The sequence below is a fragment of the Mus pahari genome, chromosome 8 (assembly GCF_900095145.1).
Source record: "Mus pahari chromosome 8, PAHARI_EIJ_v1.1, whole genome shotgun sequence".
Taxonomy (NCBI): Eukaryota; Metazoa; Chordata; class Mammalia; order Rodentia; family Muridae; genus Mus; species Mus pahari.
Genome location: NC_034597.1, coordinates 47798578 through 47823059, shown reverse-complemented (window position 1 = coordinate 47823059; position 24482 = coordinate 47798578). Strand labels below are relative to the sequence as shown.

The window sequence follows — 24482 nt, the reverse complement described above, 5'->3', positions numbered from 1 at the left end:
AGCCTGGTAACCAGCTCCAAGGTAGGCACTGAAACAGGGAAGGAGCTGGTCTCTCCTTTTACTCCTAGGCTGATCTACTCTTGCTGGTCTCAAGTTTTGAGGTTTCTGGGATTTGAACATGCTCTACCTCACCAGTTCTGTGCCAGTGCCTCTTGTGGCACAGTTCACATGCCCCACCAATAATACAGTAATTACTGTTTTTGAGACAGTGTATCATGTATTCCACCGAGGCGGGGCTTCTTACTTCAGACTCTTTCTATGACTGGCTCTGCCTATCATACTCATACCCACAAGAGAAGATTTATTGATGAATACGAAAGTAGGTAAAGCCTTTAACAACAGGATTTTTGCATAGTGTTAATACAAATATTTCTATCATTAATAGCTTATTTGTTGGGGGCTAGAGAGATGGCGCAATAGTTAAAAGTACTAGCTGCTCTTTCACAGGACCCAAGTTCAGTTTATGACACCTAAAATGGCAGCTAACAACCAAGGGGGATCTAATTCCTTCTTCTGCCTGCCTTAGGCAGTGTATGTATATGATGCACAGATATTCATAAGAAAATCTTTAAAATATTGTATGTATTAGAGAGATGTATCAGTGGTTAAGAGCATGTACTTCTCTCTTTACAGGTTTCTTTAAATTACTTTCTAGATTTTATTTATGTAGTATGTGTGGGTGTTTTGCCTTTGTGTTTATGTACCATGTGCATGCCTGGAATGCCCTTGTGGTTAGAAGGGGAAAGCAAACTTCCTGGGACTGGGTTTACAAATGGTTGTGTGCCATGTTGGTGTCGGGAATGGTTTTCTGGACAAGTAGCCAGTGCTCTTAACCGCTGACTGGTCTCTCCAGCCTGAATGTACTGCTCTGCAGAAGACCCAGTTTGATTCCCAGCATCTACTTTTGGCAACCTCCAGCTTGAGGAGAACAAGATACTTCTAGCCTCTTGAGCAGCTGAACTCGCACTCACATACATATAATTAAAAATGATTTTTTTTTTTTGCATTTTTATATATTTATTTTTACAAACCTAAAGATTTTTGTATTAAGGTCAAGTGGAAAAATAGTAACCTTAAAGTAGAGTAACCCAGGAGACAGCACTACGACTAAATGTCAAAACTTTCCATTATCCTAATGAGACAGTTCATATTAGGTATATTATGATACTACTCAGTAAAGATTCAGCAACTGATAGCTTCCCTGACATTCTTGCTAAGTACTCATAACCTCATTGTATTGTCATCAGGAGAACACACTAGACTACTGCAATGAAGTCACAGCCGGCTGCAGAGGTGGGTCAGTGGTTAGGAGCCATATCCTACTTGTGCAGAGATTCTGGATTCATCTCCCAGACCCATATGGTGGGTGGCTCAGAACCTTGTAACTCTAGCTCCAGAGTATCTGCTGGCCTGCACAGCCATGCTCATGATACACACACACACACACACACACACACACACACACACAAAACCTTGTAACTCTAGCTCCAGAGTATCTGCTGACCTGCACAGCCATGCTCATGATACACATACACACACACACACACACACACACACACACACACACACACACACACACACTCATACACACAGAATAAAAAAAATTGTTTGTTTTTGAGTAACCTTGCTATCTTGAAACTCACTCTGCAGTTCAGGTTGGTCTTAAACTCAGAGATTTGCCTGCCTCTGACTTCCAAGTGCTGGAATTAAAGGTATGTGCTACCATACTTGGCTAAAATAAATAAATTCTTTTGTCTACTTGTTTTGTTTCTCAAGACAGGGTTTCTTTGTATTCTTGGCTCTCCTGGAATTCTTGTTATAGACCAGGCTGGCTTTATACTTACAGAGATCTGCCTGCCTCTGCCAAGTGCTAGTAATAAAGGTGTGTGTCACCAGTACATAGCTTTTTTATTTTTATTTTTTAAATAAGTAAATAAATAAATTTTAAAGAGATAGAGAAGCAGAGGGGGAGAGTGAGAGAGGGCTAGGGAGATTTCTTAGTGGGTAAAAGCACATGTTGTACAAGCCTTTACCAGAGTTGGATCCCCGAAGCCAGGTGAAAAGCTTGCTAGTCTGGTAGACATCTGTAATTCCAGCACTTCTACTTAAAGATAAAAGGCAGTGGACTCTTGGGACACGTAGTAATCTGGAGGATACAGTGGGAAGGCAGAATTGAGAGTCCTGTCTCAACAAGGCAGGATAGAGTCAACTCTCACAAAGGTGTCTTCTGACTACCACACAGGGCTTGGTCATGCATGGACCTCTACACGTGAAAAAATACAAAGTTAAAACAAAAACAATAATACAGTCTTTCAAAGGCATGGTGGCACATGCTTGTAATCCCAGCATGCAAATAAGAAGATAAATGCTTAAGAGATAGCAACAATACAGTGGGTTTGGGGGTAACTGAATTAATGATAGCAGGTCTCAAAAATAAGCAATAAGGGACTGGACGTGGTGGTGCATGCCTTTAATCCCATCACTTGGGAGGCTGAGACAGGTGGAGCCAGCCTGGTCTACAATAGTCACTTTGCAAGCTTCTGTCTTGCAGCACTGCAGCCTGCCTGCTTCATCATTTCTTTTCAAGTTTTATATTTATGTGCCTGTGTCTCTGTATGTGCATGTGGGTAGAAAAGCTAAAATGGGGTATCAGAACCCTGAAGTTGGAGTTATAGGCAGTGGGTGCTGGAAATCTAATTCTGGTCCTTTGCAAGAGCAGTAGTATTAACTCCAAGCCATCTCTCCAGCCCCTGCCTGGCTCTTTTGAATAATTTTTCTGTTTCCTTTCTCTTTTTCCTTGAGATGCTTGGTCAAAGTCTAGATGTGCTGTCCGCCACACTTGTCTTTTTCATCCTCCTGAGGCTCCCCTTAACTTTTTTGTGCAATGTCTCTGATTTCCCACTGTTCATTCCTTTGCCTATTTTCTTGGGCTCCAACTCAAAAAGTGGCAATATTTCTTTCCATTCTCTATTTCCATCCTAGTAATTGAAGAGATTTATATGTTGTTTGCTCTGTTTTTTCAAGTTCTTAAAAAATTGCTTTTGATCTGCAAAAGTGGGTGCAAGTTCTTAAAAGAGACTGAAATATACAAAGTTGAAGAGAAATAATTAGACTCCCAAGATGTTTGAGCAATAAAGGTCCTTGCTGAGCCTGGTGCCTTGAGATTAAACCCTGGAATGCATATGTATGGTGTGGGGGTGTGGGAATCTCTGCAGGTATCCTATAGGGAAGTTAACCTCAGGAGAGATAAGAATGAAAACCTGGTGCAGATTGACTTTGTCAACCTGGATCAGACTTCTGGGGAGAGGTAGTTCATTGTCAAAACACAGTACAATTTGGGAACAGGTTTCCAGGCAACAATCAGTACAATCAGTCTAATTCCAGATGCACAATAAAGGTTCGACTACATAGAGACATGTGACCTTATATGGCCATGAGGTAGGTTTTATAGCTAAAAGGTCTACAGTCTAGTGTGGTCTCTGGCTGATAGCATAGAGGATAGCATAGAGGATAGTACTAGGGAGTACTATCTCCCCTAAGGATAGATAACCATCTGGGGAGGAATAATTATTCTGGGGGAATTTGGATGAGTCTGTCCCTTCAGATAGCAAAAAGGTCACCTGTTCATTAACTGGCTTTCTTATTAGAATGAAGGTATTTGATTTTATCTTCTCCATTGAGGAGATAGATACCTGTGTGATTAGTGCTTCTTGGGTGTACTAGGAAGGACCTTGGGTGGCCCAAACAATGGTGGAATAGAAGGGCCAGTACTCACAAGTTGTCATGACTTTGACCTGTATGATGTAGCACACACATACTCCACCCCCAATTCCTAAACATAGAAATACTAATCAAATGCAATATAGAATTCTAGTAAGGTCCCAAAACATAAGGGAGATAGAAATAGTGACATTGGTCTACATTGAACCAAGAATTTTCTGTACTTTGTGAAGTTGTGGTTGTGGTATTCGTGGAGCTCTAATCATTGCAGCCCACCCACTTGATAGAAGAAGATGATGACACTCATGTAACTTGTCCTCTGACTTTCTTGTGTACATTGTGTCATGTGTCCATGCACCCAAATATGTAAATATAATTTTAAAAATTGAAAATCGAATCACAAAAACAAAAATTGTTACATTGTGCTTGTGATTATTCTTTCAAAATTGCATGGAGTTTTTTTTATTTGTTTGTTTTCTTTTGTCTTGTTTTGTTTTATTATTATATCTAAGTACACTGTAGCTGTCTTCAGACACACCAGAAGAGGGCATCAGATCTTATTACGGATGCATGTGAGCCACCATGTGGTTGCTGGGATTTAAACTCCGGATCTTCGGAAAAACAGTCAGTACTCTTAACCTCTGAGCCATCTCTCCAGCCCCATGGTAGTTATTTGTAAGGTAATAATAATACTGTGCAAGTTTGGATGAGGTCTTTTTTTTTAAAGTTTTCTATAAATCTAAAAAATTAGAAAAAGAAACTGCCTCTATGAAACTTAGATTAATAAAGGAGTTTAGCATACTTTAATATGCCCAACATGTATGGTAATATGGAGTACTTAGTGGATATTTTTAATAGGTTACCTGATCTAATTGTTATCTTAGTTACTTGCTATGATTATTTATACATTTTACTTTTTATTTCATTATTTTATTACATTATCTTAATTTTGAGTCTTTAAAATTGCAAAGAACCCGAACACTAATAATATCTCAGCAAAGAGATTGGCATTTTCTCCTCCCTCTCAATTTAAAATATGTATCCTAGGGTGGCCTCAAATCTTGCCTCTAGTTTTTCAGTGAACCTTAAAAAGTAAACAAACAAACAGATAAATAAATAATAGATAGATAGATAGATAGATAGATAGATAGATAGATAGATAGATAGATAAATGATATAGTTTCTCTGTGTGACCCTTGATGTCCTGGAATTTACTATGTAGACCATGCTGGCCCTGAACTCTTCAGAGATCTGCCTACCTCCACCTTTCACATGGTGGGACTAAAGGCGTGTGCCACCACACCCTGCTTTCAGTGAATCTTAATAGCAGTTTTTGACAGCCATTAAAACTTCTTTTCTTTAAGAGTTAAAATTTTTATGTGTAAAAGTCGTTTGCTTGCATGTATGTGCACATAGCTTATATATTTAGTATGTGTATTCCTGGTGCACATAGAAGTCAAATGAGGAATTTTGATCTTCTGGAACTGGTTATTGTGAAACTACCCATGTGAGTGCTATAAACTGAAACTGGGTCCTCTGCAAGAGCAGCAACAAGTGCTATGCCATCTCTTTTACTTTTGATTGGCAGTCTTTGTGTTTAGCTATCTTATTCTTGTCTTACCTCTTAACTGGTGAATCTGTTTTGCAATTAAGAATTTTTAAGCTGGGCGTGGTGGCGCATGCCTTTAATCCCAGCACTTGGGAGGCAGAGGCAGGCGGATTTCTGAGTTCGAGGCCAGCCTGGTCTACAAAGTGAGTTCCAGGACAGCCAGGGCTATACAGAGAAACCCTGTCTTGAAAAACCAAAAAAAAAAAAAAAAAAAGAATTTGTAGTCTACTTGGTTATGACAGCACATGCCTGTATTCCCATCACTTAGGAGGTCAAGACAGCATTATTGCTCTGTTTGATGCCAGTTCTGCATTAGTAAGTTTCTGGCCATCCTGTAACTATATAAATGAGACTCTGTCTCAACAAAAACAAAAAGCCTGATTTAAGAATGTGAGGGTTTATAACTAGGGAGAATACTCAGTGGATAAAGTACTTGCTGTTGCAGGCCTGAGGAACTTAATTTGGATCCCCAGTACCTACTAAAGCTGTCCAGACCTAGCAGCCTGCTGGTACTTCCATCATGCAGAAAGTGAGACAAGGCATCAATCAGTGTGACAAGTTGGCTCTGTTCTCAGAATTGCTGAATTCTGTGTTAAGTGAGAGAGACTCTTGCTTCTCAGTAAATAGAATTGAGCGATAGTAAGGAAGACACCTTATGTCTTATTAAGGAGATCCTGTCTTCCACGTGACCTCTCCCCCATGTTACAGATGTAGAAGAGTGTGGCCATTTTTTTATGATACTGTTGGGGACCTGCCGGCAGGTACTTGCACTGGGTGAAATGGCAACTTTGCCAGTTAAGCCGTTTTCTCAGTGCTGATTTCCTCTTATTTTTTAATATTTTGAGACAGGGTTCCATTCACTATGTAGCCCTTGGCTAGCTTCAAACTTGCCATGTAGACCACAAAGATCTACCCACCTGTCTTAGTACTGGGATTAAAGGCATATGCCCACCACACCCAGCTTTATTTCTTTTCTTAAACCGCTCAGTGTATTATAACGGATATATTGGACCCTATAGTAGATTGAAAGACATTCTGCTAATCAGGCTCAACAATGTGTGCCCTGGGGAAGGGGGGTGACCTAGCCCAAAACTGGGTACTCTGAAACAGCCAAGGGTGAAGATCAGTGAGGCAAGTGGTCTTGTGAGAGAGTAAGGTTGCTTTCTATAATTACTTATGCCTATCTTGATTTAAGTTACACTGAGGCCAGAAGCTGCAGCCTTCTATTGACATTTGTTGCTAACAACAGTGGTGAGGTAGGGTAGGTGGTGGTGATAGTTAGGTAAAGAATTTATTGTTAGAGCTCTCTTTCTGTCGAGGCAGCCAGAAGCCTCTCTGAACTGGAAGGAAGGAGAAGAAAGGAATAAAAATTCTTTATACAGGCAAATATACACATACACATATACATTCATACACCCACACTCTTGCTCGCCTGACCATCATCTGTCCCAACAACTCCACAAGTATTCATGCATGTTTACAAACATACACATATACCTACACACATACATGTAGACAAACAGACATATACATATAGGTGGATGGATGAGGGAGACCCCCTCTAAGCCAATCCATCCAACTAACTAATTTAGTTTCTTTCTTTCTTTCTTTCTTTCTTTCTTTCTTTCTTTCTTTCTTTCTTTCTTTCTTTCTTTCTTTCTTTCTTTCAAGAATTATTTTATTTTATTTATATGAGTACACTGTCCCTGTCTTCACACACACCAGAAGAGGAAATTGGATGGCATTACAGATGGTTGTGAGCCACCATGTGGTTGCTGGGAATTGAACTCAGGACCTCTGGAAGAGCAGTTGGTGCTCTTAACCGCTGAGCCATTTCTCCAGCCCTTTATTTCTTTTCTTGGACCTTTTTATATATTCTTCAACAAAAAGTTCTCCGATATAAAATGTTAGATAAAACGGGAGTCACAGAAAGATGTTGGTACTAAGTTCAAAGCAGTGTTTGATTCTAATGCTCATTATAAGGTCAAAGTAACAGTTTTTATGGCTTTGCCTTATTATAGTGCACACCTGTAGTTTCATCCTTGGACATGAACACAAATTTGTTTTTCCATGAACACAAGTTTGTCTCAAGCCTATACTTACTATATGAGGAGTGATCACATTCTCTCTCTCTCTCTCTCTCTCTCTCTCTCTCTCTCTCTCTCTCTCTCTTTTCTTTTTGTTTTTGTTTTTGTTTTTCAAGACAGGGTTTCTCTGTATAGCCCTGGCTATCCTGGAACTCACTCTGTAGACCAGGCTGGCCTCGAACACAGAAATCCACGTGCCTCTGCCTCCCAAGTGCTGGGACACATTCTCTTTTTAATTCTAAGTTTATTACACCTTTCTAGCAAAACACTAATACCATCTCTTAAAGCTTCCTCAACTTGTTTGAATCAAATCAGGAATTCTATAGAATCATAAATTCATCTAAACAGCATAGGTTATGATGATATGCAGGAAATCTGATCAATAGAGTGGGTTAATGTGTGGGAACTAAAAAGGGGCCTGGGAAAGAGGGGGGAAGGAGGATAGCCCATGTCAAGCCAGAGTTCTACCTATGCTCTGGGCAGGCGGATGGGGGAGGGCTGCCAGAAGCTTTCCACTCAGCCCCACAGGGTATGGACAAAGGACAGCCCCCACCCCCACCCCCCGTCACCCCCTGTAGCCCAGGGATTTTGAGAGATAGCTGAGGGAAGAGAGGTTCCCACACAGGTGAGAGTGAGTGCAGCTGAACAAAGACTGTCTATGGTTTTAGAGCTTCATTATAGAAAGGCAGGGGGAAAGAGAGAAAGTAGAAAAGAGATAGACCAACTATGGCCAAGAGGAGAGAATGGGAAAAGGAGAGAGAGAAGAAAGGCTAGAGAATAAGAGGGAGAGAGGAGTGAGAGCAAGGAGGGGCCAAACAGCCCCTTTTAAAGTATGCTGCTATCTTTTCTGTTGCTAGGTGACAGGGGAGGAGTTTAGCCTGAAGGTCAGAAGCTTGGGACATTGCCTATGTCACTTTTAACCATGCTTCTCTTGGGGCTGAGGGGGGCTGCTAACTTAGGCAGGAGCCAGAGTTCCAGGAGCATGAGAGAATTCCTTCTGTCCCATGTAGGTAAATTATCACCACAAGGTCCTGGGGTTCAATATCTTGGCTCAACTGGAGACCAGCCTGTCTGTGCATAGCCTAGTGCCCCACACTAATGCCCAGGGATTATTATATTAATTTAATAATGACAGGAAAGGCATATCAGCTGCAAGAAGCAATCCTGAGATGAAGTCTCTTTGGGATCTTGCCATCGAGCTCACACATTGCAGACTATACAAATGGCCACCTCCAGGAAGACCACCTGCTAGCCTTAGCCTACCCTAAATGGCTCCCAACAAATGTGGCTACAGATTTTTACCATCCATTCTATATTTGTACAAATATAAAATTTTTAGAAATGATAGTTTGAATACATTTTTAGTTGGGTCCTGGAGATTGAAAACCTGGCCCTGTACATCCCAGACAAATAACTCTATTTAACTTTAGGCCAGTAGTACTGTTCCTTTTCATGTGTGTCTCTGTGTGTGTAGATATGGGTGGGGGAGAGAGGGGGCTATGAGTATGAATGTGCATGCCTGCTGAAGCCAGAAGAGGGCATTGGGCCGCCTTGACCTGGAGGGAGAGGCCGTTTTGACCCACTCTATGTGGATACTGAGAACGGAACTCATATATTTTGCAAGAGCAGGAAATGCTTCTATCCACTGAGCCATCTCTTGAGTTCCAGAAATTTTGCCATGATCCCCTGAGTTTTCCCTCTGGCAATAGAAAAAATACTTCAGCAAACTTGTAATTTGTGGGTAAAATTTATACATAAACCATGCAGTAATATCTTGCAATTTAAGAATTTTGCTGAGGTTCTTAATCTAGAGAGGTAATTCATAAGAGCATTATAAAATTGTTGGTACTGTAGGAGCATCAGCTGTATATATCTCTTCCACTTTTTTTGGAGATAGGTTTTCACTATGTAGACCTGGCTGCCTTGGAGCTTGATTTGTAAAGTAGCCTTGCCCTTAGAAATAAGCCTGTCACTGCTTCCTGAGTACTGACTGAGATTAATGTCTTGAGCCTCTCTATTTTACTACTTAAAATACTGTTTTGCTTACATGTGTGTGAAACAAATGTTTTAATTTGACCTGATTTAATGCCAATACCATGAGAGAGAATTTTACTTAAGTATGACTGTTTACTGTCTTAATCATTTTATAGCTTAATTATGGTTTTGATATTATTATACACGTACATAAAAGTTAAGTTTGCATTCTCTTGGTCAGTGTCAACAACTACTTTTCTTTTTAAAAAGTATTTTTTAGCCAGGTGGCAGTGGCCTTTAATCCCAGCACTCTGGGATCAATGAGGTCAGCCTAGTCTACAGAACGAGTTCCAGGATATATATTATTTTATATATTAGTTGTATATATTATATATTAATGTGTCTATAATAATAACATATTATTTTATATGTTTTAGTGTTTTGCCTGTAGGTATGTATATGAGATACATGTGCATCTGTTGCCCATGGAGGTCAAAAGTTAGTGTTGGGTCCCCTTGAATTGGAGTTACAGATGGTTGTGAGCTACCATGTAGATGTTAGGGACTAAACTCGTGTCTTCTTTAAGAACAATAGATCCTCTTAATTACTGAGCCATCTTCTCTATGCATAGTGTTTCTGAAAAAGGACAAAAGCAACCGTCTTAGATCTTTTAATATCTAGTTCAACTACTTTGCTACTATGGCCCTAAAGTAACCATAGACAGTAAATGACTGATTTACATACAGGTTTTGTATTGAGAATCCCCAGGCGTTTCCTTAATGGTTTAATGAACATAGAAAATACTTTTTTTATAATACCTCCCATGTATAATTGAATTTTTATTTAGTTGGTTCTTTGTGATAATGTACTTTTGATTTCTTTATTTAAAGGTTTATTAGCATATGTTAATTATACATAAGAGACTTCATTATAACATTTTTGCATCTAGGTAATCTATTTTGAACGTATTCAACCCCATCATCCTTCCTTGTTTTCCATTCATTCCTGCTGGTCCCCTGCATCCCATCTTTGGTTAGACTTCGAATGCAGATCATAGATTGTAGACTTTCTCCCTTCTAATCCCCCACCCCAACCCTCTTCTTACTCTGTCCTAGTGCTGGCTTGAACCCCTCTGATTCATGCTTTTTACATTTTAGACCAGTCTTTTACCACTGAGCTACACCTCTTGTCCTTGATTTATTTCCAACTAGTCCCTAGGCAGATAGTCCATGCTAGATTTTTTTTTTTTTTTGTAATGTTCATGTATGTCTGTGTGAAGGTGTCAGAGGCTCTGGAGCAGGAGTTATGGACAGGAATGTGCTGCCATGTGGGTGCTGGGAATTAAACTCCGGTCCTCTGGAAGAGCAGCCAGTGCTCTTAGACGCTGCTGAGCCATGTCTCCAGCCCCCACGATTTAAATGACATTACAGGTTTTACTAGCAAGTTGGTTAGAGTTCTTTGATACATGCATAGTTATATATTGGACTTGTGTTTTTGTTGTTGCTGACTTAGAGGCTTGTAACAAACTAGAAGGTGGGACAGCCAGGGCTACACAGAGAAACCCTGTCTCGAAAATCCAAAAAAAAAAACCAACAAAAATAAAACCAAACCAAACTAGAAGGTGAAATCTCAGATGCCATAAGCAGCCCTCAGTCACAGACTTGGTATATACAGTGGAACTCACAACAGTTTTACCCCCAGCTTCCTACCCCTCCTGAATACAGTATATAGAAGCTCAAATGTGAAATTTGTGCTGAAATTTAAAATAAAAAATGTTTTCAGACATGAAGAGGAACATCGTCGTCGTGAAGAAGAAATGATCCGTCACAGAGAGCAGGAGGAGCTGAGGCGACAGCAGGAGGGCGGCTTTAAACCAAACTATATGGAAAATGTAAGTGAAATACTGGCTAGCCAAGATGATATTATATATTGGATAATGTGTATTTATAATTTTTTAGATTTTGTTTTTTTAATAATGTATTTTCTAGTTTCTGAATTTTTCATGGTTATTAAACTAGTGGTTTTGTTAATGTCTTGTAAGTAGTACATTAGTTTCTGAAGTCATTCATAACTTATAAAATGGCTGTGTAGTTCTTCTGTTTTAGTTGATTGGTAAAAATACATGCTCTTCAGTCGGATACCTTGATATAAGCATCAGCTCTACCTGATTTTGTATTGTTTCGTGTCTTTATTTTTGAAAGTTTCAGATATACACAGTCTAACCATAAAACCTCTAAACATAGAACTGAACCTTTTCATCTTGCATGCTACCTTTTCTGAATTATTTTGTATAGAATATCTAACTTCATCCAGTTTTGTTAGTTGGTATGTTAGTTAATATTACCTGTTTAAAGCCCACATTTGCAAAGGTCTTAAATGGATGTGTAAGGTGACCTCTTACTGTTCCCTGATGCATTCCCATTAGTTTGATTCTGTAGGAGCTTCCCCCTCTCCTTTTCTTCTTTTCACACCATGCACCGTTATGTAGTCTAGAGCAGCTCAGCTATGGGCCTTCCTAGTTACAGATTAGTCAGCATTTTTATCTCTGAATTTCCTTCAAGGTAGTCCAGGTTTAATTTTTTAAAAAATTATTCATTAGCTGTTTGTAGCTGTTCCATGGTGTGTGTGTGTGTGTGTGTGTGTGTGTGTGTGTGTGTAGGTTATAGGGCAACTTTGGAGTCCTTTCTCATACTTTTACGCATATTCAGGAATCAAACTCGGTTTTGCAGGCTTGCTCAGCAAATGCCTTCTCCTTAGGTTTGGGTGTTTGTTCTTTGTTATTCCCCAATGATGGCGGCTCCATAAATACTAAAGAAGTACCATATTCTCCGGGTTCTTAATGATAGTTAAGTGAGAGATTGACTTCACCTGAAAGAATACCAGCTATAGTCTTTATTCTGAAAAATAGTCGGTGTTAGTTTTCTTCTATTGTCAAAAGCAATGATTCTTTCACAGCTAAAACTTACTATGTTTCTGAGGTTAAAAGTGTTATGTCTTTGGTGCTAGCTATTTATTTATTTCAAATTCCCTTTCTCATTTTTTTGAATTTGGAAATGTTAGTTTTGTTTTTAACTAGATCGTATAAACATAGTAAAACCTTAACTGGTAATAACAAGGAAAATGTTTATCCTATTATCAACTAAATATTTTTTGGTTGGAAAATATCTGGCATTTAAATTTAGTTGAAGAAATGTTCATAATTATTCTATCAACATTAACTGTTGAAGACATTTTAAATCCTTTTGAAATTTTTATTTATTTAATTTCTTTCTTTCTTTCTTTCTTTCTTTCTTTCTTTCTTTCTTTCTTTCTTTCTTTCTTTTCTTTTCTTTTCTTTTCTTTTCTTTCTTTTTTTTTCTCTCTGAGGCAGGGTTTCTCTGTTTTGCCCTGGCTGTTCTGGAACTTACTCTGTAAACCAGGTTGACCTCGAACTCAGAAATCTACCTGCCTCTGCCTCCCAAGTGCTGGGATTAAAGGCGTGCGCCACCACGCCCGGCTAGCTTTACTTTTCCGTTGTCTTTTCTTCCTTGATATTAAATACTTAATAACTTACTCTAAACTACAATCTCAATTTTTGAACATAAATCTGTTGGATTTTTCAATGTAAAGATACAATTTAGTATAAAAGGAAGTAGAAATTAACATATTTCCAGGCTAATATTGCTTTTTAGTCTTTAATGATATATTTCTTACAGAGTTTCCACTGAGAATTAAGAAATAATACCTATTACTTTTATTTGCCTGAATATTTACAAAAAGAGTTTCTCATAGTAAAATAGGTAAATATTAACTTTCTTGGTATTTTCCTGACATGAATTGTACATGTTTTATAATGAACATAGTTATTTGTAGTATTATTAATACTGTCATTGCAGTGGACTAGAATGGAAAGATTTAGTAAAATATTCCATTTCTAAACTTGTAAAGAATCTTATTCATAAATAGTAGTTTATCATACCATAAATGCAGTTGTAGACTGTTTTTGAAATAATGTCATTTTTTGCTTTTGGAAATTAACATAGATATTAATATGCCTATAGATATTAATTAGGAATGACTGGTTTTAATTTTACTTTTCTACCATACAACATAATGTTATATGTTCTGTGGCTTGGAAACATTATTTTGCTTTAAAATTGAGTTATGAATTCCTTAAATTTCCTAACGTAAAATTGGTGCATGTGAATAGGGGTGGTTAGGAATGGATGTGGGTAGCCAGGTGTGGAGTTCAGAGGACAGCTTTGGGGAGATGCAGTTCTTTTCATTATGGGTTCCAAGGATGGAACTTCAGTTCCACTTGTTGAGACATGTTCCTGACCCTGCAAGATTTTGTTTGTTTTGGTTTGGTTTTGCTTTCCAAGACAGGATTTCTTTAGTCATGGCTGTCCTGAACCTCATTTTGTAGACCAGGGTGCCTTCAAACTTACAGCAATCCTCCTGCCTCTGTCTCCCAAGTGCTGTAATCAAAGGCATGCAACACCATTACTCTGTGGCTTTTTGACTTTCTTTTTTAATGATAAAAAAAAAAAATTAGGGTGCATTATCTCTGGGTACGTGTATTGTGTGTGCTGGCAGGGATTACCTGGAGCTTGAGTGAACTGACTGAATTGATCTGAACCCTGCTCTTTTGGCAGAACTGCAAGTGCTCTTAACTGGTAAGCCATCTCATCAGCCTCTAAATTCATAAAAAAATACAATTTTCCTTCAGGAAATTTTTAAGTTGGTAAAATTTTACAACTATCTAGTGAACTTGGGGAATAAGATAAGTTAGATATTTAAAATACTCAGGCTGATTTTATTGGCTTTTGTAAAGTACATAGTTTATTCTTTCACAAGATTATTTTACTAGAATAGAATTAGATAGTATATTTAAACATTTAGATATGTTTCTTTTTCCTTTTTAAAGACTTATTTATATCATTTATATGAGAGCACTGTAGCTGTCTTCAGACACTCCAGAAGAGGGCATCAGATCCTATTACAGATGGTTGTGAGCCACCATGTGGTTGCTGGGAATTGAACTCAGGACCTCTGCAAGAGCAGTCAGTGCTTTTCACCACTGAGCCGTCTCTCCAGTCCAATTTAGATATTTTTCAAATTAGTAGAAAAAGTATGTTTTGCATGCTTAAAGCCACATAATCAAAATCTGATTAGAATATTAAATTATAACCTGTGACTACTGCCCTTTGTCACACTACCAAATTTTAAAGATAAACATGCTCCTTTCGTTTTTTAAAGATTTTTTTGAGGGGGCTTCTAAGTGGCTGAGTGCACTTTGTTCCAGGCCTAATACCTAAGTTGCTGGGATCTACACTATGAAAGGACACAAAAGACTTGCAGAAGTTGTCCTCTGACCTCCCCACAGGCTGTATCATATGTACAGAAACACTCAGAAAGATTGTTGTCATGTGAACAGAGATTAGGTGTTGACTGGAAGCAGGAGGACTTGAGATTGATAGATGGCCAGGATTGCTTAGTTTCCGCAGGAATGGACAGCCATAGAGGGAGGAGCCAGGCAAAGACTGGCCCATTTCCAATTTTCTGGGCAGGTAAGGGAGCACCCTGTTCAGTGAGAGGCCTTACCTCACAAATGAAGTTAGAGAAGAAATGGAGGAAGACAATCCCTGTCAGCTTGTGTACTTCACCTGGCATCCCATGACAGACACAAGTTATTGAAGGGTTGAATGTGATAGCATATAACTTGTATTCCAAGTACTTTGGGGGTAGAGGCCTGAGGTGTACTGCAAGTTCAAGACTCGCCTGTCTCAAAAAACAACAACAGAACCAAAAATAAAAGTAAAACATTGATTAAAATGAAAGAAGCTAGGTTGGTGCAAGTTAACAGTGACATTTGCTTCAAAGTCCGTTGACTTTAGAGTCTCAGTACTACACAGTAGTTTAGAACAGCTCTCAAGTCAAAAGAGCTGTTATCTTTCGACCTTCAAATGCATAAAATAGAAAAGCATAAGTGTTTAAATTACATATACACATGCATAATGAAAGAATGAACAAAAAAGAAAAAAATGGAAGAAAGAAACTAAAGACTAATTCCAATTTACTTAAACATTTGAATTATGTTGAGTCTATCGGTTGGAATATTTGCGATTTATTCTTAAAATAACGCTTAGTTTGTAAGGCTATACAGCTACTATTCTGGAGAGCAGACATATTTTGATTATACTTAATGAGCTTGATCATGAAATAACAATGTAATTAATACAGGGAAAATGTGAGGTTCTACTTAGATTTTTTTTTTTAAGATTTATTTATTATTGTACATAAGTACACTGTAGCTGACTTCAGACACACCAGAAGACGGTGTCAGATCTCATAATGGGTGGTTGTGAGCCACCATGTGGTTGCTGGGATTCGAACCAGGACCTTTGGAAGAACAGTCGGTGCTCTTATCTGCTGAGCCATCTCACCAGCCCAGATTTTTTTTTTTTTTTTTGGTTTTTCAAGACAGAGCCCTGACTGTCCTGGAACTCACTCGGTAGACCAGGCTGGCCTCGAACTCAGAAATCCACCTGCCTCTGCTTCCCGAGTGCTGGGATTAAAGGCCTGCGCCACCAGGCCCGGCCCTATTTTTTATATTTATTTATTTGTTTGTTTGTTTATTTTATTTTCGAGACAGGGTTTCTCTGTGTAGCCCTGGCTGTCCTGGAACCAGTCTGTATACCAGGTTGGCTGCGAACTCAGAAATCCACCTGCCTCTGCTTCCCGAGTGCTGGGATTAAAGGCCTGCGCCACCAGGCCCGGCCCTATTTTTTATATTTATTTATTTGTTTGTTTGTTTATTTTATTTTCGAGACAGGGTTTCTCTGTGTAGCCCTGGCTGTCCTGGAACCAGTCTGTATACCAGGTTGGCTGCGAACTCAGAAATCCACCTGCCTCTGCCTCCCAAGTGCTGGGATTAAAGGCGTGTGCCACCACTGCCTGGCCTTAAAATTTCTTTTAAAGAATTGTTTTATATATATGAATGCTGTTAACATGTATACTTGCATGCAAAAAGAGGACATCAGATCCCATTATAGATGGTTGTGAGACACTGTATGGTTTCTGAAAATTGAATTCAGGACCTCTAAAGAGCTGACAGTACTCTTACTGCTGAGCCATCTCTTAAGCCCTGTTTTTGTTTTTTGAGATAGGGTTTGACTATGTAGTCCAGGCTCAGTTGGAACTCACAGAGATCCACCTGGATATGCCTCTGGAGAGCTGCAGTTAAAGGAATGTACCGCCTCGTCTGGTTGTTTAGAATTTTTTAGTAGATAAGAAACTTTAAGCACAAGTTCTTTAGCTTTATAATGCTTACTGTTATTGTAAGTAAAATAAACTTAGTGGGTTGCTCAGTGTATCAGAGCACTTTGTAGCTAAAAGAAGTAGTCGTAGTTTTGTGTTCATGGGCAAACATTGTGTTAATAGGCATAGTGTTTTCACATTCTAATACTTAGAAAATGTGCCGTTGGAAAAATTATTAAGCAGTTTTATTTTTTTTTCTTTTTTGAATTTTAAAATTAGAATATTTTTATGTGTTCTCTCTTTTTTTACTGTTCAGTTTAAAGGAAGAAGTCTAATGGCAAGTTGATCTTTCCCAAGTAAGAGCCTAAGCAGGTTTCCTCAGGTAGTTTAATGTACTCCTACTAGCTTGTCCTCCCCTCACTGGGTGTACTTTAACAGCACCAAGGGCACAAATGGAGGCCATGGAGTGTACATTTTTTTCTTTTCTTTTCTTTCTTTCTTTTTTTCTTTTCTTTTTTTCTTTTTCTTTCTTCAAGACAGGGTTTCTCTGTGTAGCCCTGGCTATCCTGAACTCTGTAGACTAGCCTAGCCTCAAACTCAGAAATCTGCCTGCCTCAGCCTTCTAAGTGCTGGGATTAAAGGTGTGTGCCACCATGCCTGGCTTCATTTTTTTTTTTCTTTTTTTTTTTTTTTTGGTTTTTCGAGACAACATTTTTTCTTTTTAAGGTTTATTTATTATTATATGTTAAGTAAACTCTTAGCTGTCTTCGCACCAGAAGAGGGAGTCAGATCTCATTATGGATGGTTGTGAGCCATGTGGTTACTGGGATTTGAACTCAGTACCTTCAGAAGAGCAGTCATTGCTCTTAACTGCTGAGCCATCTCTCCAGCTCCTGGAGTGTACATTTTATTTCATCAGGAATATTGTAGCATAGGATGAAGAACAACAGCACTTAATCAATTTAGACATTTTTTGGTAGTTTTTAACATAATTATTTTTGATATAGATGTGTTTTAGAATTTCAGGGATATAAATTAATTTTATCAGTCTTAATTTATACTTTATTTCCTTTTAGAAAATGTCAAGTTCTTTGATAATAGTTGTTGTAATTATAAATTAAGTACGATAGTTTTCAGTCTTCTAACATGTCTTAATTTCGCTACTTTAAGTATGTGTGTTTGTTTATACATTCAAAAAATTTTTCTTATTTCATGTGTGTGTGTTTCCTGCATGTATGTATGTGTGCCATGTGAATGCCTTGTGCCTGTGGAGATCAGAAAATGCATTGGATCCCCTGGAATTGAAGTTACAGAGTTGTGAGTGAGCTGCCACGTGGGTGGTAGGGAATTGAACCCATGTTCTCTGAAAGAGCTGCCAGTGTTCTTAACCACTGAGCCATCTCTCCAGTACCCTAGGTTTCTTTGTGTAGCCTCACCTGTCCTGGTATTCATTCTGTAGACCAGACTGGCTTCTGCCTGTCAAGTGCCAGGGGTAAAGGTGTGCACCTCCAGGGCCAGTGGAATTCTCCCTGTAATTTTTGATAAGTATACACATCATATACTTGAGAATAGTATATAATGTGTCAACTATTAATTCATGTTGTGTCTGGTTTGTCAATGGTCTTCTATTGCTAGAAACGTGGTTGGGGATGAAGCGCACCTTCATTAATTTAGCAAAAACTCTGAATTCATCCCATACTGCACAAACCTGGCAGGACGGTATAGTCTTGTAATCCTAGCAGATGCAGAAGGGTCAGAAGGTCAAGGCCTCAAACTCACAGGAGATCTCCCTGTCTCTTTGCCTCCTTATTGATGGGAGAAAGAGTGTGCATTGCATTGTTTCCAGTAAATCCCTACATTTTATACCTAGAGAGAATTTTGTGTTTGTGTGATTAGAGTAGATTCTGGCATGTACACTTGGGCATAGTGTTCTGCTAAATCAGTAGGTAACAATTTGTGACATATTCATAAATGAATGAAAACTTCTTGAGATCCACCAATATTTTGTAATCAGTAGGTTTATGTTGGAGACATATAGTTGGATTTTAAAATGTCGGACCACTTACTAACTTTTTGAAGCTTAAGATGCACTTAAATGTGTTGAAACTATCATGGTCGCAATACAAGGTTTTAGTGGTAAATGGACTTGGGCAAACATGGGAGAGAGTTGGGGGTTCACATGTACGATTTAAACAGCACAGCTTTCTGTATAAATATTGCTTGGTGGATTTGGATGTCAACCTTCAATTGGTTTCTCATACTATACTATGCAGGAGATACAGTCTCAAGTAATGATATTGTAACTTTTTAGTGATTTATTTCGTCTGGATCAGGGATCAGCAGACTAGAGAAGACCTGCTCAATTTGCTTTCTTTCTGTTTTTGTATTTAAATTTGAAATACATTTGTTAGCTTTGTTAACATTTGCCTTGCCTTACAAAGGCTAAGTAGACTAGTTGTGATACTATATCAAGAGTTTCTGGCAAGCAAAGGCTGGAATATTTACTACTTGGCTCTGTTTGCTACTCCCTGATCTAGAATCAGTATGATAATTGGGATTTTTTTAAAAGGGAGGGGGAGCTCAGATTATCCAAAGTCAACAGTTGGTAAATTACAATGCAAATTAATTAATTTGTATGTTTCCTTTCCAGTGTTTTTAGAAGGCCCACTGAGCAGATCTGCTCATATCGTAAGATCCAAGGTTCCAGAGGAATCCAAATTAGGTTCATGATAGTCTTGTAAAAGTCAGAGCGAGAGTCAAAGAAACAGCTGCTAAGGTGATGCTGCCAAACAGGAGTCCTTATGAGTTTCCAGATACTTTTCTTTCTGCCCATAGAGGTTTAAAATGTATTCTTTCCAAATCTGTTTCCTCTTGATCAGTAGTATCAACTTTGGTATGTTATTATTAATTTTGTTTCTTGTATGGGTATTGTTTCCCATTACCTCCCTCATTTAATTATACTTGATTTGCTCTGGTGTGACATGTATAGGACTCAAAACAGAAGGTTTGGGAATGATAAAACTTGAGTAGTATAAGCTAGCAAAGAGAAATGACACCTATTGTTTCTTACTAACAAGAGGGGAGGGAGGCACAAATTTATTATCTGAAACTGTATTTTTTTAGACATGCTCTAATTTTGTGCTTTCTACATGGCTTATTCAAGTTATCTAAGTTATCGAACAAATAATTTGATTGCAATAGAAGATCCCCCCCCCCCCGAGAAGTGGAGAAAAGATAAACAACTTAACATTCCAAGGATGTATTTTATAAGTCATTTACATGGCCATTCTTTCTGTGGAAATAATTGAGGGAATTATAATCAAGGCAGGGTTTGTTTTAGTTTGGTATGACTTGCAGATCAGCTAGTTGACAGATGTTGGACATGTTGGTTAAAACCAAATACAGTGGTGTTGCAATGGTCACATTTAATGTTTTAGCTTCATCCATTTTGGGTTTGTCTACTTTCACTTAATTTTTTTTTTTTTCCTCTATAAGCTAAGAACTTCTAAATATTAAGGAGGTTTTTTTTTTTTTTTTTTTGAACTCCTTTTTTTGAGTACAGTAGAAAAGAACAAGGAGTCTGGGTAATTAACTCATTAGAATACCATCTGTAGCTTAGGGTATGTAATTGAGGCAACTTAGACTTATGACTAAAAAAATAATACTTGTTAAGCTGATAATTACTCATGTTATTGACACTATTCTTTAGGATTTTGATGATTAGATATATTTGAATTGAAAGTATTGTAAGGGAACTGATGAGATGGCTTAGCTATTAGTAGCACTCGCTGCTGTTCTAGATGAGGGCTCAATACCCACACCATATATATGGCAGGCTTACTGCCTGCTGTAATTCCTGCCTCAAAGGACATAGTGCCTTCTTCTGGCCTTCAAGGGCACTGCATACATGTGATACATAGACATACCTGGAGGTAAAAAATATGCATATACATAAAAAATTGGTCTTTTTTTTTTTTTTTTTTTTTTATTTTATTTGTTTTTTTTTTTTTTTTTTTTTTTTAGAGAAAGGGCGAGAGTGCTCAAGCTCTCTGTGTAGTCCTGGCTATCCTGGACTATGTGTCTTCATGTAGACCAGATGGTCCTTAACTCAGAGTCCTCTATGCCATTACGCCCAGCTATTAAATTAGTTTTTAAATGAAAGACATAACATTGGTTTTGTTAGTAGAATCACATATACAATCTAATAAGATTAAGAACAGGGGTTTCGGGCTGGTGAGATGGCTCAGTGGGTAAGAGCACCCGACTGCTCTTCCGAAGGTCCGGAGTTCAAATTCCAGCAACCACATGGTGGCTCATAACCATCTGTAAGGAGATCTGACGCCCTCTTCTGGAGTGTCTGAAGACAGCTACAGTGTACTTACATATAATAATAAAAAAAAAAAAGAGCAGGGGTTTCTTTGCTCTATAATTAATATGTAAAACTTTTTTTTCTGAATACATTTGATGGAAATTATGGGAATATCTTATTTATATGTTATTCACCTTATCAAGGAAAAACTTGGTGTTTCAGGACTCTATAACCCAGATATATTGCCCCTCCCTTCTCTCTCTCTCCCTTCCCCTCCCACTCTCCCCCTCCTTCTCCCTTTCTTAGAGATGGTGTGTTTAAGTACCTGCAAATTATGTTCTAAGTTTTAAAATGCTTTTGTTTACTGTTACTCTAAGTATTTAGAGGTCAGCATTTGTTTATATAGTTATTTAGAAGCTAACAGAATTAAATAGTTTTATGTGTGTGTTCCCCACCCCACCTGCCATTGTAGGTCATAATGGTGCTCAAGCTTATAACCCTAGTACTCTCAAGAGTTAGGCAGGAGGATCACAAATTTGAGGCCATCCTGGGGGCTACATAGGGAAGTGTACAGTAAAAGAAAAATAGGTAAGTAGGTAGATAATCTGAAAACATAATTTTAAATGTACTTTATGATGTACTGTGCCTTGGTATATCATCATAGATTAAGCATTTGGTAGATTTTTGGAAAACCACTATGGCACTGAGGTAAAGCTACTGGACTGTTTTTATAGATTTCATGATGGAATCACATAATGAATGAATAATCTTTTTTAGACTGTTAAACAATCAACTTTCTTATGTGCATGCTTTGTTGTCAGCAAATCTAACTTTTTAATACAAGAATTCTGTACTTTATAGGAAGGCTGGTTTCCATTACAAGATTTTTCCATTTAGGGGAAAAAAAAAATCCCACCTTATTTCCTATGTTTTGGGTGTTCTGGTACAGAGTGTTTATGTAGAGAAGGAACTCTAATAGATAGACTAAAGTATTCTTGAGGTTTAGGGAATAAAGTTTTCTACTAGGAAGTATTACTGAGAATTTATTTTTAGTGTTTTCTAAAATCCTAACTGGTAAAATTGGTGTATTACTCTGCTGTGTTATAGGTATACCATATGCCTTTTCATTTGAAATGGTAAGTTTTAATTTTTGTTCACAATGGTGCTATCTTATTTTTAGCAGATATTTACCATTTTTTGAGCAAATGGAGAAGAGAATCAGCATTGGAGATTAGAAGTGGTTAGGCTACACATGGCTTTGGATCTGCCGTTAATATGTATAATGTAATCAATACATTTGGATTGTAAGTAGCTTGAATTAGTAACAGATTGTAAGAAGGCATAATTAGATTGTTATTTCTGCTGTGTGACTTTAGTGCAGAGCCATTTTGCAGGAATTATTTTCCTTGGTGATTATATTTTCAAAATGTTTATAGAATCGCGTATATCTAACATTTGTAACTTTATTTATTCATTGAGATCATGAAGCTATTATTACCTAAATATTAAGAATTGCAAATTAAGCTAGATAAATAGGCATTTTACTTTTAACTGCTAGAGGTGTAAAACTTGGTTTGTAAACATACTCTACTGGTAATGTTTTTAAACTAGATTGTTGATAGTTATATTTGTGTTTTGAAAGACTTTATGAAAAATTTCAAACAATATATTGCTTTTTGTCATTATGTCTTCTGTATCTTAAGTCTTCTCTCTTGGTTGTAAATTCAACCATGTTTGATGTAAGCTGACTTCTTTTGCTATATTAGTACATTTTCTGCATCGTCAACATTGATTGTAGAAATAGCTTCTTTTACAATTTCATATAACTGAAATTTTATTTAGTAGTTGAAATCTAAGCATTATATTAAAGGTGTTACTTTGAGTGGCCTCATAGGAATAATGTCTTTGTTAGCACATCAGTGTTCCTGTGAAACTGTTGGTGTGATGTGAACAGCAAGTGAACAGATAAAGACCATCTCCTTTTTGATGTATTTGATGCTTTATAATATTGGATCCAGTGATGAGTTCTTCCATTGCTTTCCTCTCCTAGGGGCCACTTTCAGATTGTCTCCTGTATGGTGTATGTTTGCTTTTTGGTTCATCTTTCATAAGTCGACCTGTCCAATCCTAAGAGTTGCATAATGTTCATAAGAAAAAATGTATAAGGTGATAAAGAGACAAACAAGTAAAGGGGTATAGACCCCACCTTCCCATTAGTGTTAGAAAGCTTTGTTACTATCCAACAGTAGTATCCTCTTGTAGCTGTTGCCATTGTTCATTCCTTTAGTAGTTTGGTATTAAGAAAAAAATACTAAACTAAATTTGAGAGATAATTAAGTATTACTGATATATTCTAGCAATTACACGCATCTTTTCAGTGATGTATGTCTGTAACCCCAGTAGTCAGGTTAGGCTGAAACAGAAGGAGCAAGATTTTTAGTTATAACCTACCTCACGAAGCAAAGCAAAACAAGAATATTTTCAGAGAATTTCATATGGCATTTGAAAGTTATAGTTATTAATGTTCTCAGGTAAATGTATTAAAAATAAAATTCTTAACTCAGTATATATGTCCAAATATTAGTTTATATACAGTGTATTCCCCTTTTGTTTACTATTACCTGTTACATTCTATGTGGTTTGTGCAATTCAGTCTCAAATACCATGAATTAAAAAGCAGCCATTGATTTTCATGCTGCATTTTAAAATCTGAAAAATGCATTGTTGTGGTATAAAGCCCTTGTGCTTTTTTTTTTTTTAAAGATTTATTTATTGTTAAGTACATTGTAGCTGTCTTCATACACACCAGAAGAGAGCATCAGATCTCATTACAGGTGGTTGTGAGCCACCATGTGGTTGCTGGGATTTGAACTCAGGACCTTCGGAAAAGCAGTCAGTGCTCTTAACCGCTGTGCCTTTGTGTTTTAAGTAATCTATTTGTTATTACTTTGATTTCTGATTGGACAGAGATAATAATATTTTGATTTTTATAATGACTAATTTAAAGCATAAATTTAGTTTTTGTTAAAATGGAAACATGAAACATTTACCTTTTAAGAATTTTTTGAAGGCTAGTTATTCTGTCTACCTGTGTTCTTCCCTTCCTTATGTTTCCTCCTTGTCTTCTTCCCTGTTTTATTTAGTACATTCTTAAAAATAGTCTTAAATTCCTGACAAAGCTGATAGGAAGGTATGACGATTTCCAGCATGCTTTATCTCCTGTATCCTCCTCCTATCTCTTCCAGCATGGCATATTTGATAGCATTTTGATGAACCTGTATTGGCACATCATTATCAATCTCAGCCAATAGTTTAGGGTTCACTCCATGTGTTACAATTAAAGAGAGTTCTGACTTTTACCATTCAGATATTGGCCAGAGTATTTTTACACACACAGCTCTCCTCTATCTTAATTCTTTTCTCTGATGCTTTAGTTTTTCCTCCTTACCCTTACAATCTGTTCTTTCTAGTGTGCGCATCTTTTATTGTTCCTAGGATGTCGTATTTAGAGTAATACAGCGTGAAGTTTTTTTACGTGGCCATT

The 24482-nt window shown here is 37.6% G+C and overlaps 1 protein-coding gene across 3 annotated transcripts in view; it reads left to right on the top strand.

The window, feature by feature from the left end:
- Positions 1–24482, top strand: part of Pspc1 (paraspeckle component 1) — an 88964-nt gene that overhangs the window by 23556 nt on the left and 40926 nt on the right. For all 3 annotated transcript variants that reach the window (XR_003844372.1, XR_003844371.1, XM_029541362.1), the window contains exon 6: positions 11173–11281. Coding sequence is in view for 1 of the 3 variants with exons in the window: in XM_029541362.1 (XP_029397222.1) it covers positions 11173–11281 (109 nt within the window). In the remaining 2 variants the exon portion in view is untranslated. The remainder of the gene's footprint in view (positions 1–11172; positions 11282–24482) is intronic.